Source organism: Heterocephalus glaber, unplaced genomic scaffold, assembly GCF_053883595.1.
Source record: "Heterocephalus glaber isolate CG9 unplaced genomic scaffold, H.glaber_assembly_v1.0 deba00001479, whole genome shotgun sequence".
Taxonomy (NCBI): domain Eukaryota; kingdom Metazoa; phylum Chordata; class Mammalia; order Rodentia; family Bathyergidae; genus Heterocephalus; species Heterocephalus glaber.
Window position 1 is genome coordinate 22,422,573 of NW_028258316.1, and position 17,796 is coordinate 22,440,368.

Below are 17,796 nucleotides of genomic sequence, written 5' to 3' on the forward strand. Positions count from 1 at the left end.
GCGGGGATTCGATGAGCTTCTTTCTTGTGGTGTCACTAACGGCTCTTCTACCATGAACAGTTCTAGTCCTTCGACAGGTGTATATGGTGAGTATCAATGTTTTCAAATTTTTTTCTATGTATTTCAAGATTTTAAAAAAGTGTTGTTATTTTGCTCATCTTACATACATTGAAGTGTATGTGTTTGTAATAAAACTAAAATTTGTTGTAGTTTATGTAGATGAAATCCCTAGTTACAGTTCTCTTTAAGTTTTAAGGATTTATTTGGATCTAATCTGATGATTCCTATTTAATTGATGTTCTTTTTGTTAAATAGTTGTGATAAAACTAGTATCAATAAGTTTGTGACCCAGAACTATTGAATAAAAGAGCTGGATTTATTTTGGAGGGTAGCGGGGGTTGAACTCAAGACCTTGCACTTGTGAGGCAGGCGGCAGAACCACTGAGCTAAATCCCCAGCCCCAAAAGAGCTGGATTTAAATCTGTGTTGAATGATGATGGACTTGTTAAAACTATATGACCACATGATTTTGGGAGATTGCTTTGTGTGTTTTTATGGTGCTGGAGATCAAATCCAGGGTGAGCTCTATGACTGAACTATATCCCCAGCCCCCACATGATTTTTACAAATTGAAATATAATAATCCACATACCACAAGGTACTACATGATTAAAAATAAATGCTCTTGAAATATGAAGATTTTGCCAGCTATGGTGGCACATGCCTGTAATTCTAGTATTCAGGAGGCTGAGGCAAGGGAATCACTGGGAGTTCAAGGCCAGCCTGTCCTCCATAGTGAGTTCAAGGGCTGCCTGAACTACATAATGAGACTTTTTCTCAGAAAAAAAAAATGAATTGTAGGAGTGCAATACTGGAACGAGAGTGACCAATTAAAAGGTTACTGCAGTCTTTTTTTTTTTTCAAGTACTGGGGATCGAACTCAGAACCTTACATTTGCAAGGCAGTCGCAGCACCACTGAGCTACATCCCCAGCCAGGTTATTGCAGTCTTAGTAAGTGATGGTTAACTTGCACTTTGGAAGTGACAGTTGTGATGAAGAGAATTGGAGAACTTAATGTAAAATTAGTAGTAATTTGTAATCAATTAAATGTTTGAATAAGGGTTCTGTCAATGATTTTCAGGATTTGGACTTGGATAATTGGATAGATCAATAGTGCCATTTATTTCTGTCGGAAAATATAAGAACACAGTTGGACAACACAGCTGGTTCAGATTTGTATGTATTAATTTTGAGGTTCTTTTAGAACATCCAAATGGAAATGTCCCATAGGTAGAGGGTTCCTGGTCTCAATATTGTGAGAGAAATTTAGTAGTCAGAATCATACATACTTGGCCAACTAAAATCATGGAAATGAGATATTCAGAAAAGGTAGGATTTTTTTGTCTAGATATTTTTGAAGATAGGGTTGTAGAGAATGAGTCACTTTTTCATGACTGAGCCTACATATGGTTTGGGAGAATAGTCTGTAGATGAATACTTTATAAGAGAAGTGAACAAGGTTAAGTCAGTTAAGGTGAAAAGATGAAAAGAAAATTCATTGAAAACAATGCATGGGAATTGGTCGACCACAGCACACCTTTAAAGGATTAAACGGGAAGGTTTCATAGGCAGAGCGACAGCAAGATATTTGTTCATGTGAAAGTGTGGACAGTAATATAGGCGTTGAGACTACAAAGTAGACTTGTCAAAGTTGAGCTCATATTAGATCAGGGAGAGAAGGGAGCTTGTTAAAACACAGTTGCCAGAGTTGGGGATGTAGCTCAGTGTTAGAGCACTTGCCTGGCATGTACAAGGCCATAGGTTCTATCCCCAGTATCGGGAGAACTGCAGTTGCTGAGTCCACTGGGAACATTTCTAATTCAGTAGGTCAGGGATGGATCTTAAGAGTTTGTTTTTCTACAAGTTTCCATAATGCTGATGCTGCCATTTGAGGAATCACATTTTTTTTTTTTGTACTGGGGATCAAACTCAGGACCTTGGACTTTCGAGGCAGGCAGCGGCACTACTGGGCTAAATCCCTGGCCCTGTTTGTTTTTTGGTAGTGGGGATTGAACTCGGGTCCTTGTGCTTGCAAGGAAGACGGTGGAACCACTGAGCTAAATCCCCAGCCCCACATTTTAAAAACTACTGGTTAAAAGGCTGGAATCTGAAGTTTCTAAACCTGATTTTACTGGCATTGAGAACTAGTACTAGATTGTTCATTTGTCCTACTCAAAAATGATTCAACTCTCCACAGAGTTGCCTCATTCTAAAACTCCAGTTAAAGCTCTGTGGGTCCATCTCATTCTGTCCTGATTTGTCTTAACCGCTCTTATATATCTTGTCATCCTTTTCTCCAAAATGACCTGTGTTTTGGATGATTTCCTTAAAATAATTCTCTGACTCACTCATTATTTGCTCAGCATTCTCTAATTTGCTATTTAATTCTTCCATTTGATTTTAGGGCTTATATTTTTTATTTCTCCAGAAAGGTGATCAAGGGCTTATTTGATTTCTTGATTTTGTTGAGGACCAGACTTTTTCTACTTTATTCTTTCATCCTTAACATATGACAGTGGTGAACCTATGGCACCTGTGCCACAGTGGGCTGTTTATCATCACTGAAAGCTCTAAAAGATTCACCATCACTGACATGTGACCACCTTCTTAATGTCTGAAATAATACTTTATCTCCATCAGTCTTTAGGAAGAAGAATAATGAAATTTAAAGCTAGACTTCACCTTAGATAATGATGAAAATCACAGCCTAAACATGATAGAGTTGAGAGGTGGAAACAGTCCTGTAAGGATAAGACCTAGACCTTAGACTTTTTTCTCTCATCTGTTAGACCTTAGTTACACTGACACATCATCACTTCACGGGGGAGAAGGGCCTAGGAAATTGGCCTATAGCATGCCTATCTAATCACAGTTCTATTACTTTAAAAAGGAAGGAGAATACAGATACTGGAGGGGATGCTAGTCTCAATTATATATGTATTCAATGAAATACACTATCCGTTTGTTTGTTTATATTTAATTAGAAAAAAATTTTTTTGGTAGAACTGGGAATTGAACTCAGGGCCTTTGCAGTTAGTTACCTCCCAAGCCCTGTTTTATTTTGAGCAAGGTCTTGGTAAGTTGCCGGGTTATTCAGGGTGGGCTCAAATTGGTGATCCTCCTGCCTTAGCCTTCCAGTGTGCTGGTTTTCAGGTGTATTCCACCAAGCCTGCCTGGTCAGGATTTTTCCATTTGTGACCAACTGATTTAGCGTAATACCCTCAGAGTTCATCTATGTTTTAGCTTATGATAGGATGTCCTTTCCTTTCTTTTTATCTTTCAAGGCTAAATAAAGTTCCATTATACATATATACAGATATTCTACCTAATTTCATACTTAATTTTCTTTATTCATTCATCTGTCCCTGAACATTTTGATTGTGTCCACTGTTTTTGAGAGACATGTTACAACAAACATAGTGTGCAAATATCTCTTTACATTCTTTTTTCAGTTGAATTGAAGTGGAATTGTTGGATCGTATAGTAATTCTAGACTAATTTTTAGATTCTGGATTTTTATTTTTGAGACGAGTCTTACTATGTAGTTCAGGCTGATCTTGAACTAACTTTGTAGTCCAGGCTGGCCTTGAACTTGTAGTAATCCTCCTGTTTCAGCCTCCTGAATCCTGGTATTACAGGCATGCACCACCATGCCTAGTGTAATTTTTTGAGGAACCACTATGCTTTGTTCCATAGTGACTACACACTATGTCACATTTCCACCAGTTGTGCACAAAGATTTATTTTTTCACATTTTTGCCAACACTTGCTATTTAATTTTGTATTTAGCACAGTGGTATACTAATTAGTGTGGTTTTTAAAATGAATCAGTGTAATGCACCTACAACTTAAAAAAGAAAAACTATGCTCATCTTAATGGATCCAAAAGGCATTAAAAAGAATAAACCTCCTAATCTCTTTCTTTTCTTTTTTTTTTTTTTTTTTTTTGATACCGAGGATCAAACTTGGGACCTTGCACTTGCGAGGCAGGTCGCAGAACCACTGAGTTAAATCCCTGGCCCTAAACCTCCTAATCCTGATAAAACAAAACTGTCAGCCAACTAGAAATATAAGGGAACCTTTTCAGCCTGATAAAAGTGTGAAACTGCAACTGGCAATTTACTTAGGGTATAAGACAAGACCTTTCCTCTAAAATTAAGACTGAAACAAAGATGATCAACCTTGTTTCTTTTCTTTTCTTTTCTTTTTTTTTGGTACCGGGGATCGAACTCGGGACCCTGTGCTTGTGAGGCAGGCAGCGGCACCACTGAGCTAAATCCCCGGCCCAACCTCGTTACTTTTCATTCAGCGTTGTACAGAAGGTCCTACCCTAGTACAAAAAGTTAGAAAAAAAAAAAAAAAAAAGCCAGAGTGGAAATTTCTTCTCAGAAAGTAAGATAGAACTTTGTAGGGAAAATAAAGAATTGTGCACAGTTACAGAATATAGGGTCTGCATACCAGAATTGTTTTTATATATACATTAATCAATGATTAGTTGGAATATAAATTTTTAAAAGTGTTGTAGTTATATACAAGTTTGTTTTTAAAATTATGAAGTTTCCATAGGCATGTGCAGGGCCATAAAACTCTAATTTCAGTTTGTTGGGAGGGTGAGACAGGCGGATAACTCGAGCCCAGAAGTTCAAAGCCAAGTCTGAACAGTAGAGCAAAACTCCATGTCCAAAAGATTAAAAATTATGAAGTTCTTAGGGGGCAATGTATCAAAACGATGTGCAAGACCATTACACAGAAAGCTACAGAACACTGAGTGAAATTAGAGGGTTAAATAAATGTAGAGATAAGCAAGGCATAATGACGCAAACCTATAATCCCAGCACTTGAGAGGTTGAGGGGTGAGGATCACTGCAAGTTCAGGACCAGCCTGGACTACAAAGTGAATTCAAGGCCAGCTTGAACTACATTGGGAGACCCTGTCTCAAAAGCCCAGATAATAATAATAACAACAGTAATAGTAATAATAATAAATGCAGAGATTCCATGATGTTTGTTGTTTGGATGGCTCAAAATTGTTAGTTCTCCCCAAATTAGTACCTAATTTCGAAAGTCATTATTAAACTGTAGTAATCAAGACAATATGGTAGTGACAAACTAATCAAACAGAATACAGCCCAGATTGCCTGGGTCTGGGAACTTGGCAGGGCCAACTGCATAGAGGCATTAGGAAACTATTTGGGATAATGGTAAAAGTTCTATATCTTAACCACTTAACAGTTTACCCCAAGTGTCATTAGAGCAATGTGTTTGTTTACATACTGACTATTCCTAGGCATGTGTCATTTCAACCAGTTGATTCTTATTTGGACAGGATACATTGATACTTTCTTTTTTATTTAGAACGTTGTATTCACCTTTGATGTTTGTTTCTAGTGAAATCTAATAATTGGTTCTAGTTATTTTCTTTTACTAATTCATGTTTATTTGGGGAAAAAAACTAATTTTGTGCTATAATCTATAAGAACTCATAAGTGTATTAGATATATTTTTTATATTTCTCTAGAACTTAGATATTCTTTTGTAATACATAATGGACATGTTTTGGATACTAAGACTGAATAGGAAGGAAGTGCTGAAAGATCTGCAAAAGGAAAATATGTTAGCATATCAGAGAGACAAAGTCTGTGTTATAAAATGGAAAGACAAAATAGATGTCTCCTTATTGTCAACTATTCATGATACAGAGGTAATAAAACTCAAAAGAAGAAACAAAACTAAAAAAATTCCAGTAGTGGGTCGGTGATTATAATAATTCTATGGGCGGTGTTGACAGAGTTGGCCAACATCTAACAAGCTATCCTGTAATCAAAAGATGAGGGAAAAAATTATTATAAAATTTTATGCACCTTCTGGACCAAACAATATGGAACTTGTTTGTTATTTATTCAGTACAAAGGGGGTTCAAAAAGTCATTGACAGTTTATATTAGATCTAATAGATCAAATAATTGTTCTATAAATACAGGATAGTGAAGTGATAACCAGGATGTTCATCATCGACATCTTCACCATTATATTTAGTATATGTTGTAATCATACCACTCACAGGGAAAAAAAAGGCCAACAAGACATGTAGAGTGTGTTGGTCAGAGAAAGACAATAATGCAGAAAGAATTCAGAAAGAGACTAGTTACTACTTACTGTCCAGATTGTAATGTTGTGTTGTATATTGAATGTTTTAAGATATACCATACACAGAAAAATTATTGAATAAATTTGATAAAAATTGTTTTTATTTCCTGTTATATTATCTTACAAAAGTTATTGAAAAATATTTTTGGTCATCTTACGTTTAAATTTTTATATTTAAAATTTTGGTCATCCTGTATTTAAAAAATTGGACTGGTAAGTGCCTAATTTTTGAGGTTGTGATGTGGATGTATCCATTTATCAAGATCTGCATTTAATTTATGTGGATGAATTTTTGGGGGTTCTTTTGGTACTGAGGATCGAACTTGGGAGCCTGTGCTTGCGAGGCAGGCTGTGGAACCACTGAGCTAAATTCCTGGTCCCTTTGTGGGTGAATTTTATTGGATCAAATATATATCTTCATAAAGATAATTTTTTTTAAAAAAGAACCATTTTTCTAAAGTAGTTTTCCTGATGAATTCCTCCAGTTTTTAAATAGGAAGCAATATAAACTTTTGAAAAAGTCTTTTCTGCATACTTCTTTGGAACATGTAGGTATTTGATAGTTGTTTAAAAATATAACAATTATATTAGAATGCTTATTTTCATATTGAACATTTAGAAACTCCATAGTCTATTCTTTTTTTTTTTCTTCTGTATTTTATTTTTATTTTTTATTTTTTATTTTTTATTTTTTTGTATTAAATTCTTTTATTGGTACATTGTAGGTATACAACACAATTACATTTCTCATTGGGAATTGTACCTTTATATAATGCATCTTGGTTCTTATTTTTTCCCCATTCCTAGCCCTCCCTTCACGCCCTCCACCCTTCCCTATTTACAAAGACTTTATTTCCATTTTTTCCATTTCTCATCATTTTTTCCCTTCCCTTCTTTCCTTTCCCCTGCCCCTCCCACTACCCCTACACCTTTGGACCTTTTCTTTCTATTTTACATTATCGATTATTCATTCTAATAATTGGTACATTTTAGGTATACAATATAATGACATTCATCATTGGAAATTTGCACCTTTACATAGTCTCTCTTGGTTCTTATTTTTCACCCTTGCCCAGCCCTCCCTTCAACCCCTCCAGCCCTCCCTATTTACAAAGATTTTGTTCCTATTTTTCCATTTTCTCATATTAATCCCATTCCCTTCTATCCTTTCCCTTAGCCCTCCCACTTCCTTCCCCTTTGCCCCTTTTCTTCCTATTTCACATGACCTATTATACATTTAGTCCTTATTTACACTTTCAGTTTCTCACACCAGAGAAACTATTCGGTATTTACACATGTGTGTCCTATTTATTTCACTTGAGAGTATTGCCTCAGTGTGCATCCACTTAGCTATAAATGTCTCTAATTTCTCATTTTTTATGGCTGAGTAGTACTCCATTTTATAAAAAACCCACATTTTCTTTATCCAGTCTCCAGTTGATGGGCATTTGAGCTGTTTCCAAGTTGTAGCTATTATAAACTGTGCTTCTATGAACATGGGTGCACATATATCACTGTGGTATGATTCTTTTAATTCTTTGGGGAAGATCCCCAGCAGTGGAATAGTGGGGTCAAATGGGATTTCCGGTCCTAGTTCTTTGAGGTATCTCCATACAGATTTCCACAGTGCTTGCACCAGTCTACACTCCCACCAGCAGTGGAGCAGGGTTCCTCTTTCCCCACAGCCCCGCCAGCATTTGTTATTGGTTGATTTCATGATAGCAGCCATTCTTTCTGGAGTGAAGTAGAATCTCAGCGTTGTTTTCATTTGCATCTCTCAAATGACCAGTGATGTTGAACATTTTTTCATGTATTTATTTGCTATTTCTACTTCTTTGTCTGAGAAATGTCTGTTCATTTCAGATGCCCATTTTTGGATTGGGTCTTTAAATTTGGGAGGTCTGATCTTTTTAAGTTCTTTATAGATTCGAGATAGTAGACCTTTGTCTGAGGAAGAGCAGGTGAAGATTTTTTCCCACATTGTGGACTGTCTCCTCACACTGCTGGTGGTTTCTCTGGCTGTGCAGAAGCTTTTTAATAAGAAGAGATCCCATTTGTTGATTGTTTGTGCTAGTTCATGGGCAACTGAGGTTTTGTTCATAAAATGTTTTCCTACACCGATGTCTTCAAGGGTTCTACCTAACCTCTGTTCCAACTGGTTCAGAGTTTCTATTTGAATATTTAGATCTTTAATCCATTTTGATTTTAGTTTAGTGCATGGTGAGAGATACAGGTCTAGTTTTAATCTTTGGCAAGTTGAAGCCCAGTTTTTCCAGCACCATTTATTAAAGAGGCTATCTTTCCTCCAGTGAGGGTGTTTGGGTCCTTTGTTGAAGATGAGATGGCTGAGTGTGTCTGGCGTTGTTTCTGCATCTTCTAATCTGTTCCACTGGTCCTCAAGCCTGTTTCTTTGCCAGTACTATGCTGTTTTTATCACAGTAGCTTTGTAGTAGAGTTGGAGGTTGGGGATTGTTATACCCCCTGCCATGTCCCTGTTACCTAGAATTGCTTTTGTTATTCTGGGTCTCTTCTTGCTCCAAATGAATTTTTGGATTGTTTTCTCGAGGTCTATGAAGTATGCTGCTGGGATCTCAATTGGAATTGCATTAAATCTATATAGCAGTTTTGGAAGTATGGCCATTTTCACTCTATTAATCCTTCCTATCCAGGAGCAGGGGATGTCTGTCCATTTTCTGATATCATCTTCAATCTCTCTTTTCAGAGTGCCATAGTTTTCAGAGAAGAGGTCTTTGATTTCTTTCGTTAGGATGATTCCTAGGTATTTCAGTTTTTTGGATGCTATTGTGAAAGGAATTATTTGCCCTATTTCTCTCTCAGTGAGTCTGTCATTGGTGTTGAGGAAAACTATTGATTTTTTTGTGTTACCCTTGTAACCAGCTACTTGACTGAATTTGGTTATTAAGTCTAGAAGACTTTTGGTGGAGTTCTTGGGGTCTTCTATATAGAGTATCATGTCATCTGCAAATAATGACAATTTGACTTCTTCATTTCCTATCTTTATTCCTTTTATTTCTTTCTCTTGTCTAATTACCGTGGCTAATGTTTCCAGAACTATATTGAACAAGAGTGGTGATAGTGGACGTCCTTATCTTGTTCCTGATTTTAGTGTGAAGGTTTTCAGTTTTTGACCATTTAGTATGATATTGGCTGTTGGTTTTTCATAGATGGCTTCTATCAGTTTGAGGTAGAGACCATCTATTCCAATTTTTTGTAGGATTTTTATCATAAATGCATGTTGGATTTTGTCAAATGCTTTTTCTGCATCTATGGAGATAATCATATGGTTTTTGTCCTTGGCTCTATTGATATAGTGTATTACATTGATTGATTTGCATATATTGAACCATCCCTGCATCCCTGGGATGAATCCCACTTGATCAGGGTGTATGATCTTCTTGTTGATCTTCTGCATTCTGTTTGCCATTATCTTATTAAGGAGTTTTGCATCTATGTTCATTAATGAGATTGGCCTATAGTTCTCCTTTTCAGTTGGGCCTTTCTCTGCTTTGGGGATCAAAGTGATGCTTGCTTCCAGGAATGAATTTGGGAGTATTGCTTCCCTTTCAATTTCATTGAAGAGTTTCAACAGTAGTGGCAGCAGTTCCTCTCTAAATGTCTTGTAGAATTCAGCAGTGATGCCATCAGGGCCCTGGATTTTCTTAGGTGATAAGTTTTTAATTACGTTTTCAATTTCATTGGTTGATACTGGGTTGTTCAGAATTTTTAGGTCTTCTTCATTCAACTTTGGTAATTCATATGTATCTAGGAATCTGTCCATTTCTTCTGTGTTGTCCATCTTATTGGCGTATAGGTTCTGGAAGTAGGTATTGATGATCCTCTGGATTTCTGCTGGGTCTGTTGTCATTTCACCCTTTTCATTCCTAATTGCATGGATTTGGGCCTTTTCTTTCCTTTTTCTGACAAGGTTGGCTAAAGGTTTGTCAATTTTGTTGATTCTTTCGAAGAACCAACTCTTGGCTTCATTGATTTTTTGTATTGTTCTCTTAGTCTCCATTGCATTGATTTCTCCTCTGATCTTTACAATTTCCTCCCTTGTATGAGCTCTGGGGTTGTCCTGCTCTTCTTTTTCTAGAAGCTTGAGGTTCAGCATCAGGTTGTTTAATTGGGCTCGTTCTGTTTTCCTAATATGCATATTCACTGCTATGAATTTCCCTCGTAAGACAGCTTTCATTGTGTCCCATAGATTCCGATATGTTGTATTGTCATTGTCATTTAATTGAAGGAACTGTCTGATTTCTTCTTTAATTTCCTCTGTGACCCATTGGTTATTCAGAGTGTGTTGTTCAAGTTCCACGTGTTTATGAAATTTTTCCAGTTTCTTTTGCTATGGATCTCCAGTTTCATCACACTGTGGTCTGATAATTTACAGGGGATAACTTCAATTCCTTTGCACTTACTTAAACATGTTCTATGTGTGAGTATGTGGTCTATTTTGGAGAATGACCCATGTGCAGCTGAGAAGAATGTGTATTCTGATTTTGTGGGGTGGAAGACTACTCTGTAAACATCTGTTAAGTTCATTTGTTCAAGAGTTCGATTGAGTTCTGGTATTTCATTACTTATTTTTAGTCTAGTTGATCTATCTATTTGTGACAGTGGGGTGTTGAGGTCCCCCACTACAATTGTATTAGTGCATATATGACTTTTCATGTCCGTTAGTATTTGTTTTATATAGTTGGGTGCACTAGTGTTTGGTGCATAGATATTTATGATTGTCATCTCTTCCTCTTGGATTCTTCCCTTGACAAGGATGTAGTGTCTTTCTTCATCTCTCTTAATTAGTGTTGGTTTAAAATCTACTTGATCTGCCAAGAGGATAGCTGCTCCTGCTTTTTTTCGGGTTCCTGTCTCATGGAATATTGTTTTCCACCCTTTAACTTTCAGTCTATGAGTTTCCTTTTGAATTAAGTGTGTTTCTTGTATGCAGCATACTGTTGGATTTTGCCTCTTGACCCATTCTGTCAGTCTATTTCTTTTGATTGGTGAATTGAGACCATTAACGTTGATGGTTATAACTGAAACATATTGACTTGTCATTGCCATGACTTTTTCTTTTTGTTGTGTTCTCCCCCTTTCCATTTAATTTCTTGTCATGCCAGATGGGTTCATTCTGCTTTGCTTCCTGGGGTTGTGATCCTCAATGTCTGTTCCTAGGATATTGTGTAAAATTCTTTGGAGTGCTGGTTTGGTATTCACGAAGTTCCTAAGGTGCTCTTTGTCATGAAAGGATCTTATTTCTCCATCCATTTTGAAAGATAGTTTTGCAGGGTATATCAATCTGGGATGGAGGCTGTTTTCTTTTAGGGCTTGGAATATGTCACTCCAAGCTCTTCTTTGCTTGATGGTTTGTGTTGAGAAGTCTGCTGTGATTCTGATGGGCTTTCCTTTGTATGTGATTTGTTTCTTTTCTCTGACTGCTTGGAGAACTTTGTTCTTCTGTTGTGTTTCTGGAATCTTAACAATTATATGCCATTGTGTAGATTTTTTTTGATCAAGGCTATTTTGAGTCCTATATGCCTCACTTATCTGTATGTCAAGCTCTTTTCCCCTGCTTGGGAAGTTTTCTGCCATTATTTCTGTGAAGAGATTTTTTTTATGTCATCTGCACTCTCTCCTGTTTCTTCACTGAGCCCAATCAGTCTTATGTCATTCTTTTTTGCATCATCTAGCAGCTGCTGGATTGATTTCTCATGTTCCCTTATAATTTTGAAGCAATTTTTCTTTTCCTGGTCACTAATTGCAATCTTATCTTCTATATCTGAAATTCTGTCGTCACACTCGCTCATTCTGCTGTGTAGACTTTCAATGGAGTTTTTCATGTCCTGGAAATCTATTTGCGTCTGTTTTGTGGATTCCATTTGTTTCTTATGTTGAGATTCCATCATGTTCCTCAGCTGTTCTCTAGATTTATTAATCATGTCTTGCACTAGGAGCACAATTTCTCCTGTTATCTGAGAAATTATTTCTGATTTCATTTTTTCCACATCCCCTATTGTTGCCAGTTCAGTGGGTCCAGGTGGTTGAGTATCAGAGGGTTCCATCTCATTTCCCTTTGGGGTTGCTGTAGGTGATCTGGAAGTCTGGTTTTGAGACTTATTTATGTGTTTTCTCATTTTGACTTGGGCGGGGGGCTGTTAGCGCCTGCACGATTTTCGTCCTCTGAGCTGGGTGAGGTGGGACAGGGGCCGGGAGCAGCGGTAGGGATGGTGACCAGGAAGCCCCTTCCTCTGGGCCAGGAGCCGCGGGACAGAAGGTGGCCCAAAAGCCCTTTCCTCTGGGCTGGGAGCAGCGGGAGGGATGGTGACCGGGAAGCCCGTTCCTCTGGACCAGGAGCAATGGGAACGACGGCTCAGAAGCCCCTACCTCTGGGCCGGGGACAGTGGGACTCAGTACCTTTGTCTGGTGGTCTGGTGACCTCTGCCCCTTGGTAATGTGGAATCATGTGGCTGCCTGTCTGCAGTGGGGTGATTCGGTGTCTTCCGCGTGACTCAGGACCTCGGTAGGGCATGCACAGACCTGCCTGTCTGCAGCGGGCTGATTCAACGTGTGTTCCGCGCGACTGGGGACCTCGGTAGGTTGTGGGCAGACCTGCCTGTCTGCAGTGGGGTGATTCGGCGTCTTCCGCGTGACTCAGGACCTCGGTAGGGCATCCACACAGTCCATTCTTTTGTACAGAAAATGATTCTTAAAATTTTTGTTTAGTGCATTAGAATTTCTTTGTGTCATACTGACTTTTCTTAAATTAGGGCTATACATGCTGGGTGTGGTTGTGTATAGCTGAAATCCCAGCACTCTGAAGGCTGATTGAGGCAGGAGTATCGCCATGAATTTGAGGCCAGCCTCGGCTATATAGTGAGACTTTGCCCCCCCCCCCCCAAAAGCAAAACAAAGGGCTGGGGATTTAGTTCAGTGGTACTGCGCCTGCCTTGCAAGTGCTCAGTCCTGAATTCAATCCCTGGTAATAGGAAAAAAAAAATTATGACTATATAAGTAACTGTTGCAGATTAAGTCCTTAGAAGCAACTTTTTATTTCCCTGACTATCTAGATGTCGTCGAGTTAGATTTCATATGATGATAACATTTTCAGTCATTTTGGGGCAGTGTCCTAATTTTTCCAAGTAAGAATATGAAGAGAAAAAAATTAACCAGACATAGTGGTTCATGCCTATAATCCCACTCTGGGCAGCTGAAGCAGGAGGATCACAAATTTTGGCCCAGCCTGGGCAACTCAGCAAGACCATGTCTCAAAAAATAAAAAAGGGATATAGCTTAATGCAAAGACCCTGGGCTCAATCTTCAGTATCACGGGTCAGGAGTGGGGGAGAGTTATTATCATTTAAAAACCATCATTTTCATATCAAAAAGTAGAAAGAATGTTGTTTCCAAGTGAAACCATTTTTTGGTAATAATGAGACATATTGTTGAACACTGTACTGGACATTATGCCAAGTATTTAAAACATACAGAAAATTAAACTAATTTTTATAGCATCCCTTCTCAAGTATACTCACTTTACCAGAGAAGAGTCTTGAGGCACAATACAGATAACTCCTTGTTTAGTGACCAAGTTACGGTCCTGCGACTAGGTTGTTGAATGAATGAGCCTCTAAATAAGAAATTGTAGGGCCGGGGATTTAGCTCAGTGGTTTCACCGCCTGCTGCGCAAGCGCAAGGACCCGAGTTCTATCCCCGGTACCAAAATAATAATAATAATAATAATAATAATAATAATAATAATGAATTGTACATAGTATGTACATTATAATATTCAGAATAAAGAAATGGTCAAAGGAAACTCCAACTCAATGACTTTGCTTTAATTTGCATAACTCTTACATGCAGTATTGTAATATATAACAACATAAAACTACAGCACTGTATAGTATAATCAGCAAAAATCATAGTACTATATAAGCAAGGTATACTGTACAAAAAGACATTGAGGCTTTATAAACAAGGTGTACAGAAGTGCTGGCAATTAAGCTCAGTGGTTCCGCCGCCTGCCTCGCAAGCCCAAGATCCAGAGTTTGATCCTCGGTAGCAAAAAAAAAAAAAGATGTTCAGAACTGTATCAAGAAAAAAAAAAAAGGCATCCTAAGTTCCAACAGTGCACCTCTCCTGTAAGTCTAAACAGTCATTAAACAGGCAGCTTGTTAAACGAGGAATATCTGTAATATCAAATAACTGTTTAGGACGGGGTGTCAGAGTTCATAGCCAATCCAGTTACCTTTCCCTCTGCCCTCTCTGTCTTCTACCTTTCTCAACATAGCCTAGGCCCTGAACACTTACAAGGCAAGATGGTGATTTGTAATTGCATAATTTTTGGTAGAAGTCTGTCATCTTAGATTTTTATTTGATAGTGCCACAGAAAAGGGGGCTCAAAAAACTTTTTTTTTGCATTCTCATTTTCTCAAACCTAATACCTCTGTTAAAGAAATAACCTTCTTGATGTTCTTTTATTATTTTTGGAGTATTTCAGGTAAGCCGAAAGGGACCTCATCCTTTAGGACAGTGGTGGCAAACCTATGGCACGTGTGCCACCGCAGGCTGTTTGTATTCGCCATCACTGCTTTAGGATCTTTCTCCAGTATTTAATATGTTGGTGGTATCAACATTGTTTGACTTTGTAGGCCAACATGAAGGGGGCAGAAAGGCACTTCTTTCTCAACTCCTGAGAGTCAGAATTTTGGAGTTGTAGTCTAGTGAGAGTGTTATCATTTGTTATTGTTAATCTGTAGATGCCTGTCCATACTTAGAAAATTTGCAGTGTTGGTGTCAAGTTACCTATTCTTTTCTAGGTGTGTTAAGACATCTATATTTGTATGGGGGCAGGAGGATTGCAAATTTGAGCCCAGTGTGGGCAGATTAACAGCTTGGCAAGATCCTGTCTAAAAATAAAGGGCTGAGGGTGTAGTTCAGTGTGAAGATCCTGGGTTTAGCTAAGCACTGCAGATAAAATACAGCACTGCCGATAAAATACAATTACATTAAAAAAAAACCCTTTAGACTGTGATTAGGATATGTATAGTACTCAAATGAGGCAATTTAAGTGACAGTAGTTTAAAAACTAGAAACTGGCAGACAGGTATCTGAAAGTCTGTCATGGTGTTTAGAGCAGGGTAATGGCATGATGAACTCTGAAACTAGAGGAAGAGAAAGCAAAAAGACCAAGATCAGAGGTGAGGTTGGTGATATTGAAAGTAGAAATGAAAGTTTTATTTTAATCAATAGTCATTTTGGAGGAGAAAAGCCATATTTCTTGGTGACTGATAAAATAGAGGAAAAGAAATTCCTTACCTCCCCAATTAATTCATCCAATAAATATTTGAATGCCTATCATTAATAAACTGACCAGAGGATATACTGTATGAAGGCACAGAACTGTGTGGACCTCTAGCAGTCTGAAGTCCTGGTCTGGGCAGGATACTTTCTTCGCTGAGAGAATTTGGGAGCAAGTGCAATGAAACCAACCTATTCAGCTATAAATAAGTTGTGAATCCTGTCACAAAGAGGGGTACAAAATAGTACCACATTGGGCTGGGGATTTAGCTCAGTGGTTCTGTCACCTGCCTTGCAAGCGCAAAGACCCAAGTTTGATCCCTGGTACCAAAAAAAAAATAGTACCACATTAATTTTTATGTGGTTCTCATGACATTTGTTTATTTAAGATCATAGACATTTGATTTTAAAGTTTCATTAAAGATACAGTTTTTCAATAAGGACTAAAATGTATAATAGATATTAGGAAATGGGAAGAAAATGTTCAACTAGAAAAGGGAACAAGGAAGGAGGGAGGGAGAAAGAAAGGAAAGGATAAGAAAAAAAGTGAAAATAGAAGGAAAAAATGGAAACAAAGCTTTTGTACATAGAGAGGGGAGGGGCCTTGTGGGGAGGGGGTATGGGAAAAAAAAAGAGGCGCGATGTACCATGTACCGGTGCAAATTCCTTAAATGAGTGTTATCATTATATATGCCTAAAACGTACCAATAAATGTTATGCTATTAAAAGTGTATTTTTGAGGTGTTTAGAAAGATTATATTTTTCTCCAAATAAGGGCAAAAATGCTATTTAAAAGCATTGTAATGAAATTTTGACTTTTAAGTAATTTATATTCAGTCCTACTGTTGGTATGTCTGGAATAAAGACATTTCTGAATCTTATCTACATAAATGTGACTATTTGTTGCAGGCTTGTCAATTCTAGATGTTGTCAGTGTTTGAACAATAGGATTTAAATGAAATTTAGTTGTGTGCTAGCATAATAAATTTATTTTATAGCAGCAGTTCTCATAGTTCAGGCTAAATCATAATCACCTGGAGGTCCTGTTACATTGTAGAATATTAACCTGTACTACTCTTAGAGTCTCTGATTTAAGTCAGTCTGGGACAGGGTTAAAAATTTGCATTTTCAACAAGGTGTTGCTCATGTTGAGAACTTCTATTATGTAATAATAAATAATATTCTCATACTACAACTTAGCTTTTAATAGGCTAATAAAATCAGGAATGAGTAAAAATTAAACTTAATTTTCATAAGCATATAGCTTAAATCCAGATCTCCTTAGATGTGATAAAATCTTAGTCTTTCCTTCAATTTATTTTAATTATACTATTTAGCAATAGAAAAAAGTAGGAAACAATCTTAAAATACCTTAAAACATATAAATATTCTCTATTCATAACAGATTAAGTATTTAGGGGCATTTAACAGCCATACTTAGATTAATGATTGGGATAATTACTGAGAAGTGCATTGTAGGCAGTTTCGACATTGTTTAGGGAATATTATTGAGTTTACTTACACAAACTTAGATTGTATAATTTACTTATTAAGCATCTATTTTATACAGTGTAAACAATTACCCCATGCTACAAACCTGTAGAATGTATTAGTATACTGAATAGTGCAGACTATTGTAATGGTATGTGTATCTAAAGACACACTTGAGTATAATACTAGGAATGAAGGAGTAGAAACGTCCTGTGGCCGAGTCAGGTGAGTGGTGAGTAAATGTAAAGGCCTAAGACATTTTTGCACACTGCTGTAGACTATAAACACTGTACATGTAATTCTATACTAAATTTATAAAAATTTTTTTCTTCAATAATAAATAAATCTTAGCTATGTATTAGCTTTTCTGTTGTTGGAATACAGTACCTAATACCTACAATTTAAAGGAAGAGAGGTTTAATTTGGCTCCTGGTTTCTCAGGGTTCAGTCCAAGGTTAGTTGGCTCCAAGGTGTGGTGAAGAAAAACTGCTTAGTTCATGACATTTGGAAAGCAGAGCAGGGGAATACCACCAGAGAGGAAAAGGTGAAAAACTAGATTCAGTAACCAGGGACACACCTCCATGACCTATCCAGACACACCTGGAATTTTGTTCCATTGGTCCCCTGGGTGGCTCCTAAGTCAAGTTGACACAACCATGCTTAATCATCATATACTGTGACTTTTTTTTCTTTATGAACTTTTAAAAAATTTTTGAGTTCCATCCCTGGTACCAGAAAAAAAAGTTAAAAAAATTTAACTTTTTATAATAACACTTA

General features: G+C 37.3%; 1 protein-coding gene across 6 annotated transcripts in view; it reads left to right on the forward strand.

Moving 5' to 3' along the window:
• Ptbp3 (polypyrimidine tract binding protein 3) overlaps window positions 1-17,796 on the forward strand; it is a 119,790-nt gene that overhangs the window by 44,050 nt on the left and 57,944 nt on the right. For all 6 annotated transcript variants that reach the window (XM_087183357.1, XM_087183358.1, XM_021262243.2 and 3 more), the window contains one exon: window positions 2-86. In XM_087183357.1, coding sequence (XP_087039483.1) covers window positions 84-86 — 3 coding nt within the window. In that variant the 5' untranslated portion in view covers window positions 2-83. The remainder of the gene's footprint in view (window position 1; window positions 87-17,796) is intronic.